Source organism: Melanerpes formicivorus, unplaced genomic scaffold, assembly GCF_026170545.1.
Source record: "Melanerpes formicivorus ecotype bairdi unplaced genomic scaffold, bMelFor1.0.p_v2 SCAF_90, whole genome shotgun sequence".
Taxonomy (NCBI): domain Eukaryota; kingdom Metazoa; phylum Chordata; class Aves; order Piciformes; family Picidae; genus Melanerpes; species Melanerpes formicivorus.
The window spans coordinates 1,925,174-1,946,861 of record NW_027142442.1 but is presented as its reverse complement, the minus strand read 5'-3'; the positions used below and the strand labels follow the sequence as shown (position 1 = coordinate 1,946,861).

At 53.4% G+C, this 21,688-nt stretch overlaps 1 protein-coding gene across 2 annotated transcripts; it reads right to left on the bottom strand.

Moving 5' to 3' along the window:
- Positions 1 to 5: 5 nt before the first annotated feature.
- On the bottom strand, positions 6 to 18,897 carry BATF (basic leucine zipper ATF-like transcription factor). Of its 2 annotated transcripts, none has more exons than XM_068165512.1 (5): positions 18,551 to 18,897; positions 10,827 to 10,989; positions 5,468 to 5,818; positions 3,579 to 3,683; positions 6 to 651 (listed from the first exon to the last, which is right to left on the bottom strand). In XM_068165512.1, the coding sequence occupies exons 3-5, from the start codon at positions 5,531 to 5,533 to the stop codon at positions 445 to 447; spliced, it is 378 nt and encodes a 125-aa protein (XP_068021613.1). In that variant the 5' UTR covers positions 5,534 to 5,818; positions 10,827 to 10,989; positions 18,551 to 18,897; the 3' UTR covers positions 6 to 444. The 2 variants fall into 2 exon arrangements, with proteins under 2 accessions (XP_068021613.1, XP_068021612.1); XM_068165511.1 differs by lacking the exon at positions 18,551 to 18,897 and adding an exon at positions 11,942 to 12,965.
- Between the last annotated feature and the right edge of the window lie 2,791 nt (positions 18,898 to 21,688).

The window sequence follows — 21,688 nt, the reverse complement described above, 5'->3', positions numbered from 1 at the left end:
CCTATTTAGGAAACAGTTAAGCATTTTTCAATCTTTATTTTACAAAAATAAACCACTTTTGCCCTGGTACTCTGTGCCCCCCAACCTTCCCCTCTGCCCCTGCTCCCATGCCAGCTCCTCTCCCTGGAGCTACAGCTGTTGCATGCCAGAGCCAGCTGCTCACTCAGAGGCTGCTGGTGCTCCACACTCCTGCCATCATGCCCAAGCAAGCACCGAGGAAGGGGGTTGGTGAACTTTTGCAAATGACTTCTCTTCCCAGGACTGAAGCTGGAAACTGCCCGAAAATGCCTCCTGGTGGCTCTGCCATTTCTGGGCATCTCACTCAGAGTACACACTTTGAGAAGAGGTGTCTGTCCATCCTTCTCTCTTGGATGGAAAAGCAAGCCCCACAAAGTTGCTTCCTCCCATCAGTGGAGCTGGCAAGCTGCCCTCCCACCGGCTGACTCAGTGCTGGAAGCGTGGGGAGCTGATGTGGGGCTGGTGGAAGGAGTGTGTGGCATAAAGCACTTCTGGAGGTGGTGGAGGGGAGGTCAAGATAGAGCAGAGAGGTTCGTGGGAGCTCAGCATTGAGGCAAAGTGCTTCATCTCCTCTGTCAGCTGCTTGATCTCTCGGCGCAGGGCAGCGTTCTGCCTCTCCAGGTCCTCGCTCTCCTGAGGAGACAATACCACAAGGGAGCCACAGGAATGAGCTGAGGACATGGGAGCTGAAGATTATAGAATGGTCTGGGTTGGAAGGGACCTCTGAAGGTCATCTAGTCCAAGCCCTCTGCAGTAAGCAGGGCATCCTTAACTAGATCAGGGTGCCCAGGGCCCTGTCGAGCCTCACCTTGAGTATCTCCAGGGAAGGGGCCTCAACTACCTCCCTGGGTAACCTGTTCCAGTGTTCCACTACCCTCCTGGTAAAGAATTTGTTCCTACCACCCAATCTGAACCTACTCTTCTCTAGTTTGAAACCATTGCCCCTCATCCTATCACTGCAGGCCTTTGCAAACAGTCCCTCTCCAGATCCCATGGCTCTCTGCCCTGCAGACTTTCCAGAATGAGAGTTTCTGGTAACTCAGCAGAGAGCCAGGGCTGGGCAAACCCCTGTCCCCCTCTAAGCGGGCCAGGTGCGGGCGCAGACGCGCTGCTGGCAGCCCCAGCCCCGCTCCCCAGGCCTGGCTTACGAGAAGTGCCTGCGGCCTGCTCCCACCCAGGCTTTCTCGCTCCCTCTCACGCAGGCCCCGAGCAGCACTGCCTTCCCGGGCCGCCCGGCCAGGGGGAGGGCAGGCTGAATAACCGCCGTCTCTAACCAGAAAACCACCTGCCACAGGAAACCTGTCATTGCCCTGGAAAGAAAAGACTCACTGCTTCCTGCTAGCAGCCGGGGAAACCAGCAGCACGGTGGGGAGGAGGGGGAGACACTTGAGTCAGAAGAAAAGAGAAACTGAGGCCCCAGAAGAACTGAATTAATGCTGTTATTAATGAGAAGAACAACAAAGGGGCTAATAATGGCGCTCAGCCTTGTCCCGGTGATCCCAAGAGCATTGCAACCTCTGCTGCAGCTGAGGTGCTGCTCCGGGATGGAGCTTCCCAGGCACCAACAGACCATGGAGCCAGCAGCCTGGGCAGGACCAGAGAGGGAGGAAGGACATGGCGACAGGCTCTGCAAACTCATCCAAGACAGCTAGACCCAGTGCTCTGATGGACTGGAAAGCTGTACCATCACCTCGGAAAAGCAAACTTGTCACCCTGCACTCGCTCCTCTGCTGCCACACTGACCTCTGACGGTGCCCACTCCCTGCAAACAGGTTAAAATGCACCCAGCAGTTACAGCAGCTGTCACAGGAGGGGGTCACTCAGCAAACATCTCTCACATGTGACTAAATGCTTTGGAAATCACAACTGATGTTGAATTCAGGAGCTAAAGGGAGCTGGGAGCTCCATGACTCATTCCCCTCTAAACACAAGCTACAAAGACCTGGGGCAGATGGGGCTGCTGGTTCCTTTCATACCACCACAGCTCAAGCTGAGCAGCTCTTCTAGGCAGAACATCAGAGAAGCAAATTCCTTCATGCAGGGCCAACCAAAGGCAAAGAGCACTCAGGGAATGAAGCCAGGAGCAGAAAGAGGTCACTGTCCACCAGGAACCAGAAAAATATTCACCATCCATCCTCTACTTGCCTCTCTGCATTTCTCCAGCTGCCTGCCAGGGTCTTCTCTGTCTGAACCAAACTGGGCTTAGCACCCCTGCTCCCATTCCAGTGGAAAGGCAAGGATTGTGTGCTATCAATGCTAACTGAGCAGTAATAATCTTGTAAGCAAATGGTTTGTCTTCTGCTCTAAGTTGAGCAGTCTCATTTTTCTTGGGGCACAGCTAGGCAGGATTTTCCTGCACAGGAAAGAGCTCCATCCCCAAATAAAGTGTGTCTCAGGCACAGCTGCTCAGAGCCATTGCTGCTGACAGATGTCATCCAATCAGGCTAGAGCCATGTGAGCTTTAGAAACATCAGCAGCTACTGAGAAAAGTCTGAAATCTCCATTTTAAACTCAGGTCAAACCATGTACTGAGTGCACTATGTAAGGAGGAAGGTCCAGAACTGACATCTCCAGAATTCTTCCCCAAAGTGGGGATGTGGGTGAATATGCAGACCACTAAGTCAAATGATGCTATTTTGAACAGAAGCCTGATTACCCCTTTTCAAAGGGCAGCCAAGCCCAGTGCAGGGATAAAGATGGGTCTCTGCCTGCTGCAGGCTGCATGTTCTGCATCCTGCCCACCAGTGGCCCAAAACACACAAGACTGCACTTGTGTGCAAAATGCAGAGGAGCACAACCCCTGTGCTCTGGCACTGACCACACAGTCCTGCCCAAACACAGCCAGCCAGAAGTGAACTGAAAAGCAGATGCCTAATTCTGACACTGGGAAGAGCTGCAGGGGTACCCATGGTGCCCCGGGAGAAGGCTGGGACAGCAGGGGGAAACCAAAGGATGGAAAACCCACATCCCACAACAGGAAAAGCCTCCAGGCACTGCAACGTGTGCAGATGTAGGAAGAGACACAAGTGCTGCCATGGACAGATTGACAAATATTAGAGAAGGGTTAATATTTATTTATCTACACTGCACAGCACCTCAGGGAGCAGACCAGAGGCCGTGGCCCATTTGGCTCCACGTTACACCACCATCCACACCAGTGAAGACACAGTCCTGCCACCTTTGTAGGTGGTACATCCTTGTACACTGCTGCACTACTGCTGAAGCAATGGCACAGAGAACCAAGCCAAGGGAAGGCAGCCTGGGTGAGCCTGTGCTTTTCAAAGATTGAGCTGGTCAGAAGAGGTTAGGAGAGGAAATGGGTAGTGTCAGACTGAGAGATAAAGATGGATCTAAAACTAGCTGCAAAACAAAATGCTTCAGTGCTAGTCATCCTGGGCTGTGTGCTCTCGCTGTGAGCTCCAGCTCCTACATCCTGCCCTGGCCTCACTTTTCCTGTCCTGCCCCAACTCAGCCTCTCTGCTCCAAGTCCCCAGGGTAAAAGCACATTGTTCCCTACAGGAGCCCTCAGTGCTGGAGATGGGAAGGGTGGGAGTGCTCACCAAGTGCAGGGTGTCTGCTTTCTGGGTCTGCCTCAGGCAGCTCTTCTGGGCAGCGATGCGATTCTTCTCCCTCCTCTGGACTTTCCTCATATCATCAGAAGAGTCCTAGGGAAACAAGGCATGGAAATAACTGGGGCATCCCCTCCCTTGTCTTGATTCTCCTGTGCAACAGTAGGTGAGAAGTGGGCACAGCAGATAGTATCACTGAAACACAGGACATGGGATATACACCCTCAGCACCTAGATAAAGCTGTGTCCTAGGGATGTGTGATGCTTTTGGCATCTCCATCACCAGGCGGGGCAATTCTGATACCCTTGGGCACTCCAGCACAGCTAGGAAATAACCACTCTCCCTCCACCAAGACACAGGCCTGGTATATGGATTCAGGGACCAGAGTAAGGAGCTCTCTCTGGAAAAGAGACAATTAGAATTCATTGTACAGAAAATGTTTCCCTTCCCCATCTCTCCATGGGGATATGGCACTGCAGATGAATATTCCAGTTCTTGGCTAAACCATCTTCCCAGATATTCAGCCCATCTTATACTCCTTTTATCTCTGTGGGTTCCACCCTTCTCCCTCAGGCTTTATTTGTTGCAGAGCCCTATGGTTCAACTAGATGGACTCAGGGCTTTTGGTTTTCCCCCAGTCTGTATGTGCTCCAGCTCTCTGATCTCTGTGCTTGCTCTCTTCTGGAGTCCCTTGGTAGCAATGTTTGCAATGCTGACTGCAACACTCCCAAGCCCCTTGGGCAGAGGAGAGCACTGGTGTCTAGGTTCCAGGTCATGAACTTCAGGCAGCAGACGTTCTCTGCTGAGATCTGGTCCTGCTGCTGCCTTCTGACAGTTGAAACCGTCACCCAGGCTCTTTCATCTCCTATTTTCATATTGCACTGCCTCTCTAGGGGACTCTCTAACATTCACACCACCACTTCTCCACAGGACTGCAAAACTCAGCCACAAGAGTTATCTTCCCAGCCCATCAGTCTGTCCACATCCTCTCCTCCCTCCAACCCACTCAAGATCTTTTATTTTCTTTGAACTTAACCATTTTATCCTTGACTTCAATACCCTACAAATGTCTCAGATCCAGCACCTCCCACATACTTCACCAAGTCCAGTCCCTATGCTTTGGCAACCCCTGTGCTCTACCCTGTTCTCTACCAGCATGCCTCTTCATCCCTGGCTGCAAGCCCAAAATCAGCTGCCCTGATCATCCCCAAGATTTCTGAACAAAGCCTTGGATACTTGCCATTGTTACCAAGCCTAGATAAATGGCAAATGACAGAGAAGTTCTGTGATCCTATGTAATAAAGGTCAGCCAGAAAAGGCAGTGGAAATACCTCAGACTTGTGCCAGCAAAAATCCTACCATGAAAGTACCCCATGTAACAATACAAAATCTCTCTGTCAAGCGTTATTGAGATGACAAATCTCTGAGGCTGAACAGAAAAGAAAGCAGTTCCAAAGTGGCAGGGCTTTTCTGGGCTTCCTGAGAAACAGGAAGGCTGCCCCTGAGGTGTCCTAGTCCATGGTGAGGAGATGCCTGCTCAGGCTCCCCACCAGAGGACCAGCTTTCATGCCAAAGCTTCCTGCCTGCTGCCTGCTTGGTGTGTATTGTAGGGCCCACCGAGCCTAGGGGTCCTGGCCCCTCAGTTGCCCCTGACATAGCCCCAGGAAATAAAGTCTCTTCTCTCCACCTGTACCCTGCTCAGTGGCTAGGGCTCTCCTCTCAGCCCCACATCCCTCTCAGCACAGCTGTTCCTAGAAAGCCCAGCCATACTGTACTGTGCAGAGGCCAGCGGTGGGTGCCACTGCTCCTCCTGCCCACCCATGGCCCACCCTGAAGGACTCGCAAGCTGGGGAGAGCTGGGGAAGGGTCCTTGCATTACCTGCTTGCTGGGAGGGGGAGACTGGCTGAAGCTGCTGGAGTCACTGCTGTCAGAGCTGTGGGGCATGGCTCCTGCCTCTGGCTCCCAGGGCCTCTTCAGCTTCCTCTCTGCTCTTGGTGTGCTTGTCTTCTGCTTCGCTTCACTTCCCCCTGCCCCGCTCTCCGTTCTTCCGAGGCAGCCCTTGCCTTCCCAGCTCTTGCCCCCTCCAGAGGCACACTGTCCTCCTGCCCCACGCTCTGCCACTTTCTCTGCCTCTCCTCTCAAGAGCCTCTGCACCTTCCCTTTAGGTCTTGGCCTCCTGTGGTTTCTCAGAGCCCGGGGGATGCAAGCTGAAAGTCACGTGGCCGGAAACTTTCAGGCGAAGAAGAAAAGTTACAGAAAAAAAAAAAAAAAGAAAGAAAAAAAAACAGAGAGATTAAAAAAAAGCAAAAGAAAAAAAAAGGCACATCTGGGAAAAATGATCTTCAAAATAGCCTGAAAAACCCCCGAAAAACACCTTCGGGCCGCTGAAAAACAGCACGCTGGATTTTCTCTGAGCAAAAGAGCAGAGATGGAAAGGAAGAAGAGCCCCAGCTGTGAAACCTGGCCTGCCAAGGAGGGCACTGCGGAGGAGGGGCTGCCAGGAGCCCCAGAAATTCCAGGGGCACCACGTGCCAGGCCAGCCCTGCGCCGCAGCAGCTCAGTCCACGTCCAGGCAGTCTCTGCCGTCCCAGTCCAGCCAGGGAAACTCCCAGGCAGCCACCCACCCACCTCTCCACAACCCACCCCATCCCTCCCACTGCTCCCAATACCATTGATTTAAGTCCCAGGCAGGGGATGGGTACTCTCAGCAGGTGCCACACAAATGAGCTCTCAATGTGCACTTGCAACCAATCAGATCCTGGGCTGCAGCAGGAGAAGTGTGGCCAGCAGGGCAAGGGAGGTGATCCTCACCCTCTGCTCAGCTCTGGTGAGACCCCACCTGGAGTACTGTGTCCAGTTCTGGAGCCCCTATTACAAGGGGGATGTGGAGGTGCTGGAAGGTGCCCAGAGAAGGGCCAGGAGGATGATCAGAGGGCTGGAGCACCTCTCCTATGAGGACAGACTGAAGGAGTTGGGGCTGTTCAGTCTGGAGAAGAGAAGGCTCCGAGGTGACCTCATTGTGGCCTTCCAGTATCTGAAGGGGGCCTACAGGAAGGCTGGGGAGGGACTTCTCAGGATATCAGGTAGTGATAGGACTAGGGGGAATGGAATGAAGCTGGAGGTGGGGAGATTCAGGCTGGATGTGAGGAGGAAGTTCTTCACCATGAGAGTGGTGAAGCCCTGGAATGGATTGTCCAGGGAGGTAGTTGAGGCCCTGTCCCTGGAGGTGTTTCAGACCAGGCTGGATGAGGCTCTGACCAGCCTGATCTAGTGTGGGGTGTCCCTGCCCATGGCAGGGGGGTTGGAACTAGATGATCCTTGTGGTCCCTTCCAACCCTGACTGATACTATGATACTATGAAATGCTGTTTGTGCACAGCTCTCGTGTCTATGATGAGCACCAGTGCCACCCAAGGAGAAAGGTTTAGGATCACTGAACATTTAGACTGGTTTGGGCAGGAATTGCACTTCCTGTAAGGCAAAATTCTTTAGCACTTTAAACCACCCACTGGCCCATAAGGGGCAGATCAACTCTGGCACAAAGGCACTGTAAACATAAAGGTTTATGGACCCAGAAGCTAAACCTGGGATCTAACTCTCACTCCACACCATGATTGGTATGCACTTGACTACACCCCGGAGGGGTGTGAAACTCTCATGCACTGGTCCTAACTCCCTGCCTGCTCCCCTTCATTCCCCTCTCACCATAGCTGCCAGTAGAAGACAGGACTATAGGGAGACAGGAGCATTATGGCACATTGGAGCTTGTTTCGTCTGCCAGCACCCAGCTTGGGCATGGGCCATGCAGACAGCAGCAAAGAGAGGCTGAATTGCATCCCCTTGGTTCTACCCTGTTCTGTGCTGTGTGGGACTAGTTCCATCCTCAGTACAAGCTTCAACAGACTGAAGACATGCAGGCAGTCCCTGGGACAGCAGTGCTTCAGGAGTGCCCTCAAGGTACACCAAACTAGCTGCTCTGGAGGTGACAGGACAGGAACAGGGAGAGCCAAAGAAGAAGCCATTTGCTTTCTGATCTGTTCACTAGACCCAGTAGAGTGAACCAAGGCCACATGTCAACAGGTCCTCAAAGCAACTAAGTTCTCACATGTGCCATGAGGAGTAGATACAGAAAGAGGCACAAAGCCATACAGAGAAACCCACTCCTTTGGACAGCAGTGATTCCCAGTTCCCACCTACTGGTTTTTGTTGCATATTGGTGTTTTGGTTGAGTTTCTCCTGCCTCAAGCTGGGGCAGTAAGGCTCAGCAGCAGGTCATCAGCATGGGCATTTCAGATGCAGTTGTCATTAAGGCAAAAGTATTGACAGCTCTGGGTTTGCAGCCCTGTTGAAGAAGAGAAAATACACCCACAGAGAAGCAGACTCTTGGAGCACAGTGCAGACTTGTGTGGGTACTGGCAGCACTTCTTCTCAGCCCTGCTGCTCATGGAGCCAACACAGGCAAACATGACCAAAAGCTAGAACTGCATGTGGCTGGCTATGAGCTTGGGGAAATCACTTGCCCTAGCTCCAGCAGCAAAGCTGCTCCATTTTGCCCCATTTCCCTCTTTAGAAACATCCTGTACAGGGCACTGGTGCACTGCCCTTAGCCATATTGTCTGCACATTTCACAGCCTGAAGTATAATTTTTCTCCCAGCCTGCTGGGATCCTCCACACTTTCAAACATGGCTGTGAGGATTTGCTTTCTTGGCAAGAGCCACTCTGAGGGATCTCCTCTCCTGGCAGTGCAGCCCCCTGTAGCAGGCCAGGCTCCTCCAGCATAGCTGCACCTGGGAATGGAGCAGCTGAAGGCACCTGAGACAAGGGGCTCACAGGGCATTGAGTTCATGACTCCCAAGGCACTGGCTGGTGGCACAACCACTGGAGGATCCATTTGCTTGCTGTATTGCTGCACTCCTGAACTCTGCAACCCTGCATGGCACTTCCTTTCCAGGAAGCACGCTGCTGGATTGCCACCCTCCTGGGGAAACCCAGGCTCCTCTGCCAAGGTCTCAGAGACTGCCTGGTGTGCTCTGCTCGACCTGCTCCTCAGGGCAGGACAGAGGGAATGCCTTCCTCAGGGAAGAATATCTTGGTTCCATTATTGGGCAATTAAGCTGATAGCCTGCTGCCCCGCCCCAGGCTCTCCCTCTGCACTGCTATCAGGAAAAGCCTCAAGAGCCAGCCACCTAATCTCTGTGCTTGATTTATGTGACTAAATTGACAGGTTTCCTGACTCTCTCTGGGATCATTTAGGTTTTTTGATCTTAATCACAGCTGTGAAATTGCTGTCAGTGACACTCAATGAACTCACAAGTGTTACATTACTGCCACAGCAGCAGCTTGACAAAGCAGGGATATTTCCAGAGGTTTCCAGGGGAATGATGGGGACATGCAGCTCTGTGCTTGTCCCTTCTGAATAACAGCGGGTGCTGCTGATAGGAGTCCTGTTCTTTCCTGAGGGGTCTGGAGCGGGTGAGGGAGCTTAGCCTGGAGAAGAGGAGACTCAGGGGAGACCTTATTGCTGTCTACAACTACCTGAAGGGTGGCTGTAGCCAGGTGGGGGTTGGTCTCTTCTCCCAGGCAACCAGCACCAGAACAAGAGGACACAGTCTCAAGCTGTGCAGGGGGAAGTTTAGGCTTGATCTTAGAAGGAAGTTCTTCACAGAAAGAGAGATTGCCCATTGGAATGTGCTGCCTGGGGAGGTGGTGGGGTCGATGTCCCTGGAAGTCTTTAAGAAAAGACTGCAGGAGGCACTTAGTGCCATGGTCCAGCTGATTAGATAGGGTTGGGTGATCAGTTGGACTTTATGGTCTTGGAGGTCTCTTCCAACCTGGCTGATTCTGTGATTTCCGATACAGAGTGGCTGTCAGGTTTGAAAGCAGCAAGGTGCAGTTCAGCAAGAACAAATGCAAATGCAAACCAAAGTGAGGTGTAGGCAGAACTGGGGAATAACCTACTGGGCAGCAGAGAGGCAGGGAAAAATCTGGGGGCTGCAGAGCATCGTCAGCTGAATCTCCCCCAGCAGCCCGGAGGCGTCGCAAAGGGGCCAGGCCTTGGCCCGTGGTGCTGGGGGCAAGGCAGAGGAGGCGACTGCCCTGTGCTGCTTGTGTACTGCCAGGCCCCATTCAGAGTCCTGAAGAGGAAAAGTCCAAAAGGAAACAACACAGTGGATAAATACAGAGAAATCTTGCACAAGAGAAAAGAGTGAAGAAGTTGAGTCCATTTAGCCTAGAAAAGAGAAGTCCTGGGGGCGGGAAGTGGGTGGGGAGGAAGGAGCAGTCTTGATACGTTGTAATGGAAAAGGTGGGCACATGATTTCTGTGCAGCCACCCAGGCTAAGAAGCACCAGGCTCCAGCTGCAGCAGGAAAGATTCAGGCCTGAGGTGCAAAGCAAGATGAAGTTAGGAAGACCTCGGGATGAGCAGTTCATGTAAGTTATTCAAGCTTCCTCATATGAAGTGGCTGGGAACAAAGCCTCTGTCAGAAAGGCTTCAGGTTGAATCCTGCCTTTGTGGGACAAGTTGGAGTTATTTTCCTAGGGTTTAACTAAGGAAAAAGGAGGTTTTTTAAAAAGGCCATTAAGATGGGCTCCTCAGAGCCCAGAGAGCACATGGGCATTTCTCTGCCTTAACTGCAACCAGTCCCTTTGCCTCCAAAGCCCAGAAAAGTGCATGCATCCCACCTGGTACAAACAGCTCCCTCAGCACAGGTGGTTGCTCGAGTTTCCTTGTCATGCTGCTGCTCCAGCCCTCTGACCTGCTGCAGGCTTACAGCAGCAACATTCAAAACTGCCCCTCAACAAAGTCCTTGCTCTCTACCAGACAAGCTACTCTGTCAGCACATCTTGGTCCTGCCTATGACATGGGCAGCTTCCCCAGCTGGCAGGATGGCTTGCCTCCATCACCAGGGCTGTTTCATCCTAGCCAAGCCGAGCGAGTGGGAGAGCCAGGTTGTGGCAGGAGAGCTCTAGAATAATTCCACCAAATTCATCCCACTTAGCAGAAAGCAAATACCCACCACAGGAACTTCAGTCCTTGCTGGGTGTAACCTGCTAAGATACAGGAAATAGGTCCTTTACACCCCAAATGTCTCATAAATGGCAATCAGACCAAAGTGTGGAAATCCCAGAATTGTCTCCCTTAAGCACACTGCATTTGCACCCCTATGCCATGCAACGTGCTGTGCTCTCTGACTGCACCAGCCACAGAGGTTTTTGCTCTGGGATGGCTGTGTTACCTGCACTGCTGTCCTGAGGTCAGAGCCTGCTCCAACATCCTGCTTTTCCAATTCTTCACAGGCTCTTTCAACTGCTCATCACTTCAGCACTGGGTGAATACTTCAGGGCTATTAGTGAAGCTGTTTTCTCAGGTGCAGGGGTGGAGCTATCCCTATTTCACAGCTGCAAAGCAAGAGACAAAGAGGCATTTAGGTCACAGGTCCTCATCCATTTTGGACATATAGTTTGAATCAACTAGTACCTATCTTTTGCAGCAGTTTTGTCTCTATATAGTACTTTAGTTAACCAGCTCTTGATGTCTGGCGACTGTGAACTTTTAGCACTTCTGTAAATCAGTTCCAGCAAATGAGGAAGATGTGGCTGTTCCTCTGAAAGCTCCTGCCTGTGTGGCTCACCGACTCACAGATTAACTTCAGGACAGGGGCAGATACAGAGCAGGCTCTCCAGGGAGGCACCAAGTGTTTACTCAGGGGAGCCTCCTTTCTTTCTGCAGTCCCTTGCTTCACCAACTGGATAGGAGCTTCCCAGCCCTAGCTGACCAGCTCATCATTCCCCCTAGCTGAGGCCCAGGCTGAGTGCTGAAGAGGTAGCAGTCCTGGGAAAAATGCAGGTGGTGGTCACATGCACAAGATATTTGAAGCAAGGTTGCCCAGGCAAATGCATTTCTGGCACTTTCTAGTTGGTCAGTACTTGGCTTTGCCACTTTCCCGGGGCTTTTTGAATGTCATTAGTGATGCTTTTTACATCTATGTGTTAAAAGAAGGCAACTACAGAAAGGAAACACCAAATGTGCTGGCTTTCCAGATACAGACACAGAATTCCAGGTAGCTGGAGTCTATCTGACCTTGCTGGAGGTGGAGAGCAAGCCTGTACAGAGCCTCCCAGCTGAAGGGTAGGCAGCAGTTTGGCAGTGTCTGACCTTCAACACGTGCAGGAATTTCAGTCTCAAGACAAAGACAACCGGAGTCCAGCTTGGGCTGCTGAAGGGATGCACCAGAGTCTCCTTCTCCTGCCCTGTACATATGGACTGGTTGGGTAAGCATTCCAGCAATGTCTAATCTGCTCCTGGCAAGGATTTAGCAGCTCATGAGCAAGTATTCAGATGTGCACTTACATGACTCCCCAGGTCAGCATATCTCAAGGGTGGTAAAGCACATCCACTTCAGGCAAAACTTTTCCTCACTGCTGTCTTCACAGGCTCTGTCTAGCTTCTGGGATTTGGTCAGGAAGAGACTGGAGGCTCAGCCAAGCTGGACACATACACACTTGGGGCACCAAAAAGGCTCAGCCTCCAGACATCCCCCAGGCTAAGCAGGGCTTCTTGGCTTCCGCTGCCTGGGCTGAGCCCACCAGCTGAACTATCCAAGCGCATGGAGGGGCGTGCGGAGGGCGCAGATGTTGTCTGACGGTTTGACTCATCTGGGTGGCAGTCTCGTTCAGCGATGGTGGGGAAGGCCCCAAGAGGAAGGGCAGTGACCCGTTTAACCAGAAGGGCTGATCCACCCCGGGGGAAACTTCGCAGTGCTGAGGGGCCATAGCCCCGGCTTCCTTGGTGATGCCCACCGCACGCTTGTCCAGGCTGCACGAGGGCTGCGGAGATGTGTGTCAGTCCAGATGTGTGTCAGTCCAGATGTGTGCCAGTCCAGATGTCAGTCCAGCCCTACTTCTGTGGCAGCGAGACCCAACCTAGTGCTGCCGTGAATCCAACAGCCAAAATTGTGCTCCTAGGATAAGGCCACAGCCTGATGGGGCATTTGACTCCCACTAGGCACTGGTTTCAAACAGGACTCATGGCATGGGGGCAGAGGGTGAACACATTGCCTGTGTCTTAAAGCAATACATGACTCCTGCATGCATGACTCCACTCAGGAGGAAAGCGTCCTTCAACAGCACTCATCACCATAATACATGTTCAAGCCTCCCAAGGACTAACTGCATCTTATTTAGGACATGTTCTTGCAGCTAGAGTCTGAGACACCCATCCCAGCCAGAGATGACTGTGAACAGCATTCACACTAGTACTCTACTCCCACCTCAAGGGGATCTGCTTCACTTTCAGCTCTGTGTGTGTGTGTATACACTGGTTCTCCTTTCCCCACCCCATTTGGTGGGAAGAAGTACTTCCCAAAGCCTTTGTCTCCTGCAGCATGGTTGCAGGAGGTGTTCAGCACCAGCAGGTGTGCTGACTGGCACACGTGCAGTGAGCTGGCACCAGGGACATGCTTGATGCTTGTACAAGCAGTGCTGGAGAGCAGCACGCTGGGGGTGGCATGGGGGAGGGCAGGCAGTGGAGTGAAGGGGAGGGCAAGGAAGCTGTGCAGAAGGTACCCCCCAGGTTTTCCACGGTGCTCAGAGCAGCAGATGGAGGGAGGGAAAGGGGGCAGTTTTAGATGACCACTGATCCTGTCCTTTGCAGGCTCCCCTTTTGGTGCCCTGGCATGACAGAGGTGCTCCTTCACCAGCCTCCTGGGACATGGCTGCTTGTCCCACGGCTTTGGCAGTGTCTGCCCGCGCCAGTGCCCAGACACAGCTGACCCACAGGCTCCTGGCAGCAACTCCTTGCCAACAGTGCTTTGAAAGTGGGAAGAGGGAGAAGTGCTGCACCCTAGGCTGTGCCAGCAATGCTGCTCTAGGGCCCTGGCCTTGAAGAGCCAGTCCTCCTGCCATCACTACCAACTGCCAGCACCAGCTTCAAAGAGCGGACAGAAAGCAGACAAACTCCTTCCTGTCCTTCTTTACCTGAACCCCCTCTAAGTGCCTGAGAACTGTGCCACCTTCTTCTTTTTAAGCCAAACATTTTGACTTAGGTTTTGGGTTTCCTTGTTTTTCACATCAATACCTGATCCCTTATGAACCTCCATGTCCCAGTGGAGGCCAGTGACAAGCGGAGTCTCTCAGGGATCAGTCCTGGGACCTGTCTTGTTCAACATCTTTGTGGGTGACATGGACAGTGGCATTGAGTGCACCCTCAGCAAGCTTGTTGATGACACCAAGCTGTGTGGTGCAGCAGACAGGCTGGAGGGAAGGGAGGCCATCCAGAGGGACCTTGACAGGCTGGGTACAAGCCAACCTCATGAGGTTCAATAAGAGCAAGTGCAGGGTCCTGCATCTGGGTCGAGGCAATCCCAGGCACAAATACAGGCTGGGCAGTAACTGGCTGGAAAGCAGCCCTGAGGAGAGAGACTTGGGGGTGCTGGTGGACAAGAAGCTCAACATGAGCTCTCAGTGTGCACTTGCAGCCCACAAAGCCAATCAGATCCTGGGCTGCATCAGGAGAAGTGTGGCTAGCAGGTCGAGGGAGGTGATCCTCCCCCTCTACTCAGCCCTGGTGAGAACCCACCTGGAGTACTGTTCAGTCTGGAGAAGAGAAGGCTCCGAGGTGACCTCATTGTGGCCTTCCAATATCTGAAGGGGGCCTACAGGAAGGCTGGGGAGGGACTTCTCAGGATATCAGGTAGTGATAGGACTAGGGGGAATGGAATGAAGCTGGAGGTGGGGAGATTCAGGCTGGATGTGAGGAGGAGGTTCTTCACCATGAGAGTGGTGAAGCCCTGGAATGGGTTGTCCAGGGAGGTGGTTGAGGCCCCGTCCCTGGAGGTGTTTAAGCCCAGGCTGGATGAGGCTCTGGCCAGCCTGCTCTAGTGTGGGGTGTCCCTGCCCATGGCAGGGGGGTTGGAACTAGATGATCCTTGTGGTCCCTTCCAACCCTGACTGATACTATGATACTATGAGCCTGAAAGTGTTGGCCAGTAGGGCATCTTGTCCACCTGCACAAACCAGTTTGCTGGCTCTGTGAGAAGCGTGTCAATTTGCCAGCTTGAAATGAGTTGTCTTTCCATTTCTTTGAACATCTTGTGAGGGGGTGAGCTGAGGAACAGACTTATCTCTAAGCCAGGCATGGTGCTGTACATCTCTATCACATAACATTTCACTAGTTTCCGCTCTAAACTAGTGGGACTTTTAGCCTCCACATAGGGAAATTTTCCTGCACCCCTAATTTAGGTCAGCACCCATCTTTAGATGTCTCCTGTTTTCACAGTGGGGCAAGCAGAAGCAAGCAGAACACCCCAGGATCTGCCCCACAGCCACTTATGATGGCATCGTGGTTGTAAGGGTGGAAGTGCCAGCCTTCATCCCATTTCTCACACAGCCACCCTGCTTTCCCCACCACTGCACAGTCACCCACCAGCTAGCTCCACCCTGAGTCTGGAGCACAGCCCTCGACCCACTGGTGCCAGCTGGACTTTATATATGCTCCAGAGCATGGCTGGGAGAAATGCTGAGGTGCTGCTACTCTAGGATACAAACCCAGCTACCAAGCTGCCCTGGCCCTTGCAGCCACAGTGCATGGTGCCCCAACGCCCTGCCTGAATGAGGCTTCAGGTCACATGCAGGGTGGCCCAGCAGGGTACACTGGCAGCTTGCACTGCTCCCAAAACCTCTGCACATTAGCCAGTGACCTGCAGGTGTCCTGTGGGCAACAGAGCAGGTTGCCTGCAGCCACACCAGAACCAACTGTGTCCCTCAAAGGTACAGTGACCATCTCACACCTGCATCCAAGGAATTTTGTCTGAACCAGGGAGTTTGGTTTTGCCAGCCTGTTACACTGGCAGCATGGGAAGGAGCCTCAGGGCAGACCTTATTGCTGTCCACAACTACCTGAAGGGAGGCTGTAGCCAGGTGGGGTTGGTCTCTTCTCCCAGGCAACCAGCACCAGAACAAGAGGACACAGTCTCAAGCTGTGCAGGGGAAAGATTAGTCTTGATCTTAGAAAGAAGTTCTTCACAGAAAGAGAGATTGCCCATTGGAATGGGCTGCCCAGGGAGGTCAGTGGGGTCGATGTCCCTGGAGGTGTTTAAGAAAAGACTGGAGAAGGCACTCAGTGCCTTGGTCCAGCTGATTAGAGAGGGTTGGGTGGTCGGTTGGACTTGATCTTGGAGGTCTCTTCCAACCTGGTTGACTCTGTGATTCTGCCTGGTCACACAGCCAGGGCCAGCACACACTAGCACCCTGACCAGCTTAGCCACCCATCCATCACTGGAGCTGGTGAGTCAACCAGGTCACTTTGCTTAGAGGGAAGGTCTGCACAGAAGAAAAGGGATGCCTTCCTGGGCAAACATCTACGTAACACAGCAGTGGCTCTGCCTGGCACCCCCAGAGTTTGCTTCTGTCACAGAAACCAGTAGCCCACACAGTGAGGAGTGCTTGCTGACACCCACCTCAGCTCCAGCAGAAACCTCCCTCTGCCAGCTGCCTGGTCACTGGGTGGTGGCTTGCAGCAAGCTGTCAGTAGCCATTTTATCCTCAGCCAGAAACTATGTGTTAGCCTGCCTAAAGGCTCCACTGGGTTTGGGAACCACAGGCCTGTGCCAAAGCCCTGCTGCCCACTTCCTTCTGATGGCCTCTGACTATTTCAGCACGAGCAGGTGTCCAGCAGATCCAACCAGCCTGGATGCTGCTGCTGGAATTGGGGCCATGGCAAAGCAGAGGCAGGAACTGCAGTGTCAGGAGCCAGGACTTCCCCTGCCGGTGCTACGGATGACAGCTCAGCAAGTTCATTCTGCAGAAACCAGATAACATCAGCACAAGGTGGTGGTTACTGGCAAAGGGTCCTGTTCCTGAAGCTTCATCTGAGACGTGACAGGCTGCAGTGAAACCTCACTCTCACACAGCCTCAAAATCTGCTTTAGCTATGTCCCACACAGGCTTCTGGAAGTATCTTCTTTCTGGTAATTCCTAGAAGCTCCAGCTCGCGGTGCTGGGAGCCAGGGCTGGAAGAGCCCATCAGCTGGCTAACACGGGGCCCTTCTGTCCAGCAGAGCCCCTGCAGCTGCACAGGGATGTGGGGCTGTCAGGCTTACCCACAGTGACCCACCTCCTGTCTCGGGTGACAAGAGTTTTTTCCTCCTCCCCACACCTCATGACACACCACTCCTGCTCTGTGCACAGACAGCCAGGCAGAGGGCTGGAGAGAGGAAGCCATTCCTTCACCGATGGGGAAGAGAGAGCCTGGCTGCCTACAAACACTCAGGATGGCTGAGATGTATGAAACTTGGAAGCAACTGAAGTGCAATAAACGCCTTGGCAGATGTTCCTATTCAGAATTAAAGTGGGTTTAGGCTCACTATCTCCCCCCTGGGCAGGCTGTGCTCACAAAGAGCTTATCACCATGGGCAGTCATACACACTGCTCGCTCTGCCAAATGCATCCCCCAGGCTGGAGAACACTTGAGTTGGTCAGTCCACTTCAAAAAGCTGGACCAAAGGAAGCTCACTTTAACTCATCAGCAGTACATCTGCTGGAGGGTTTCACACCACCACACTAGCCCACCACTTCAGCTCATTTGGATTAACTTCTTGGGTGCCCTGACAAACCCAGAGGCTCCCTGGCAGTTAAGTTCCCTTATCCCACAACCACACGCTGCATCTGCAGCCAAGCTCTGACCCAAATTCAGCCCCAGGTGATGCCTGGGCCACAGAGCCCAGTTTTGGCTTATGCAAGCTGTTCTGTGCCAGCCCTAGCTCCAGCTCCTCCTCTGCCCTTTCTCCACATGTACAGTGAGGAGATGAAATGTGCCTGAGCTGGGCAGGAGACATTTGCATGCAGGCAGAGCCACTGAGGCTGCAGTGGGCACTGAGGCTTGGGGAAGCATCACCAGGGGAGGCCTCTGCCCCAGGAGGTTCAGTCACAGAGAAAAGGCAAACCCCAGCTGTGGTCACAGATGCCAGCCCTTCCCAGCAGCCCTGCCCAGTGAGAGCCAGGGAGACCTCCCAGCTGCAGGGAAGGGTTTTCATCTATGACAGAAAGGGTGGCAGAGCTACTGCCAGCAAGCTCCCTGCCCATGGGGCTGGCTACACCTCTGACAGCAGCCTGGCTGCCTGCCTCCACATCCCAGCTGGGGGATGCCCCAAAACACCTCACCAGCCACACAATGCAGGGAGGTTCAGGCCCTTAACCAAGGACAAACGATCACCTGCCTCTGCCCTCTGGGGTAGTTTCTGGGCCCAGCAGGAACATGGTGTCTCCATAGGGGCAGGAGATGCCCATGGTCCCATTCTTATGGCTGGTGCTAGCCTCCCACCAGCTCACCCCCATGTTCCAATTGTCATCAACCAGTGATCACAAATAAGCAAGGAATGCACAAAGGCACAGGATGCCAGGTGATATTTCCAGGCTCACAAAAGTGGCAGCTGGCTTTTTTCATTTCTCTGTGATCACCTGGCAGGGCAGGAGTCTTCCCCAGCTCCAGTCCTGCTGCCCAGCTGTGGTGCCACCACCACTCAAAACAGTCTGGCACCCATGGTGATCAGAGCAGTTTCCACGTCTCTCAGCAAATATCAATGGTGGGGATTTCTGGGGCTTGTTTTCCAGCAAGTTGAGCAGATGAACCAATAAGGACAAAGATAAGTTAATACCTGCTGCCCCTGGCTCAGAATGAAACAAGAGAGGCAGGCCACTGGCAAAGGTTAGTTAATACCACTTACCGCAGTGTCACGGAGCTGTCCTCAGCCCCTGCCAAGAAGAGCAGGGGAGGCAGTTCTTCAAACTTGAAGTGAGAAACATACTAAGAAAAACTGCACAATAACAGCCCCCAAGCATCCCTTGCCTGTGACCAGACACAGGCTGCAGGGCCGGATGCCCTTGCCCCAGGGCCGGTGCAGGGGAACGGCAGCAGTAAGCAGAGGCTGTGAAGGCAAGGAAAGGAAAGGGAGCCACAACTGACCTTTGAGGAGCTTTGCTTGCTCACTCCAGGATGGGCCAAGCGCAGAGGACAGGGGTGAGGCGAGACTGGGGTCTCTTGAAGGGAAAGCAGGTTCCTGCTGCATAGAGGCACAGCCACTTGCCAGGGGTTCAGCAAGAAGGGAGCGAGACATGGAGTGTGGAGTGGTCACACCAGCATACCGTAGCTGGACCCCAGCACTGCCTCAGGCCTGGTGCTTCGGGGCAAAGTGGTGCCTTTCCCAGTGGGAGGAGAGGTGAGAGTGGCTTTGCAGAGGGAACTGGGGTTAGTATGTGAAGGACACCAGGGAGCTAGGACAGGCATCTAAGCAATGAAAGTATGATGGGGTCAGAGCCACCTTCCAGTAGACCAAGCTGCTCAAATCCCCATCCAGCCTGGCTTTGAGCACATCTGGGGATGGGACATCCACAACCTCTCTGGGCAACCTGCTCCAGCGCTTCACCACTCTCACGGTAAAAAGCTTCTTCCACAGACCCAGTCTCAACCTTCCCTCTGCCAGTTCAGAGCTGTTGCCTCTTGTCCTGTCGCTATAGGCTCTACTGAAAGTGAACTCTCCATCTTCCAAGCTGTCTTTAAACACTGCAAGGCCACAATGAGGCCTCCTCAGTGACCTCTCAGGCCGAACAACCCCAGCTCTCCCAGTCTCTCTTCGCAGGAGAGATGCTCCAGCCCTTTGCCCATTGCCATGGGCCTCCTCTGGAGCCGCTCCAACAGGTCCATGCCTTGTGCCAGGGCCGGCAGAGCTGGAGGCCGTGCTGCAGAAGGGCTCTCACACCACAGGGGTACATACAAAGCCGGCGCTGCAGGACAGGCACCCGGCCAGCCCGTACAGGCTGGCAAGGGCTGAAGCGGCAAAGGACCGGGGTGCTGATGCGGTGGGGCAGAAGCGCACCCCAGGGGCCCATCCGCGGCCGCTCGGCCCCGCTCGGCTTCCCGTTCCGCCGCTCCCGCGGCCGCACAGCGCCTCCTGCCGGCGGGACGGACTCCTGGCGAGTCCCGCGCCGCCGCCCGAGGGAGGAGCGAGGCCGGACAGACAGCGCTGCCCGCGGGGTGGTTAAAGGCGGTGCGGGAAACGTCGAGGTCTGGGTGGCTGCGACGGGGACCGCGCAGGGAGAGGCCGCGGGCTGCTCTGTACTACTTTGCTCCCCGTACCTGAGCGCTGCAGCGGCCTCCCAGCAGACTCGCGGAAACTTGTGTGCAGGCTTTTGCGAGCACCAGCGAACTTCAATGTGGAGGAGACAGAAAGTAAAAAAAAGAGTCTGTGTGCCGGCAGTTGCAGCGGGATTGCGGTCTGCCCGGGCTCCTGTGCCCCGTGCCTGCAGCTGGGCACATCACATAGTCCATCTGCTGCAGGGACCAGGAGGGGTTTTCAGCCTGCACTGGCCCAGAGCTGGGAGCCATCCCTATTCCGCATTCACAGGCTGAGGCTTAAGGGCAGAGGTCCGGATGCTCTGCTTTAACTTCACCAGGTCACAGCCCTAACCTGAGTCACAGAGCCCTCGACACTGACTGGAATGCAGCGAAAGGCTTTTTGAAGGATATACAGGAGACCGCAAAAACCTATCTGGGCAGTGCCTGGACTCACCTCCTGGCTGAGCCTTGGCTGGAATAGCTGAGCATTAAACTGATACAGATCTATCACTCTTCTGTTGCCACCATCATTAGCTGCTCCTAGCATGACTGATTTCAAAGGTTATTTCTCTTTCAAAGCAGCTGTTTTCATAGCAGTTTCACTGCAGTGTGGCCATCTGCCAGTGCAGGGACCTCACCTGCATCCACAGCACTGCTGGTGCTGCTGAAAGGTGTGTGGCAAGTGGGTAAGAGTCCTGCCACATGGAGATAAGGGCACAGGCTCTTCAGGTGAGCAAAAAGCAGAAGATGGCTATGGCTGGACTCTCTGAGATCCCAAGAGGGAGCTCCCACTGACCACCAAAGAAGAAAATGACACTCGCAGGAGTCGGGAAATTCATTACTATGTACACTCTGCAGAGGGAACTGAAGGTCTGAAGAGAGAAGCAGGCCCAGCACCTGTTCTGCATACTTTCAGCAGGACACTGTGTTCCTCAAAGTAACAAGACTGGCTCCTGACAGCATCCAAGAAATGGCTCAGCCACCACTGCAAGGTCTGGGCAGAAGGATGCATAGAGGGACAGCTGTCCAGCTTCAAGGGCTGCACAGCAGACAGTGGGAGCCAGGCCAGACACTGCTTTTATACACCAGCTTTGATTCACATCCTGTCCTTGCACACTCCTCTGGAGCACCTCAGCCAACAAAGTCCTCCCAGAGCAAAAACTTTGCCTGTAACAGATTCAACATGCTTCACACTAAATAAAACAGCTGACAGTATTCTGAGAGGTCCCAAAGACAGACAGCATGGAAAGGGAGGGGAAATCCAGGAAGAAAGTGTGAAATGGGGAAAGGACTAGAGTCAAGATATCTCTGGAGGTTAAAGGCTGAAAAGGGGGGCTACAGGGAGAAACATGTACTAGAGGAGCAGTTGCACTCAGGGAAAAACTTTGTCCTGTGCTCTTGTCATGTTTAGGTCAAGCTCATCCTCTCCCCAACACTGCTTCATTGCTCCTGGTTGGAATATGCATCTATACCAGGTGCTGAAAGCTTCTTTCTCTTGCAGTTTGTATCACATTCATCCACACTGATAATGAGTAGGACACCAACTGGAAAAAGACAACCTTCAGTGGTGCTCACCTGTGAGACAGCATCTGTCCCAGTCTAGAGCAAGACATCTTTCCCACTGGTTCCATATCTAAGAGTCAGGAACACAGCAATAATGTTCTTCATGAGGATGTTAATGCTTTCACTCCTAGCATCTGAAGCATGCCTGGCTGCACACCTCTGTGCTCAGCATTGGCCCAAACCTAAGGCAAGCCTTTGGAGCTTCTCCATTGTGTTAGTTAGGGGCCAAGTTAGGACTTGGTATAGACCCAAACTTTTCCTCCTTCCATGATGGAATCAGCATCACAAGGACATTGTGACATCTCCCACATCTTTCTCATCCCTGAAATGAGCTCAAGCTGCTGTGTTCAGGCCTGAAACAAGAAGGATGAAACAGACTCTCCCTGCCTCACACCTCTGCCTTCCCAACTGGCAAGCCATGCCCTG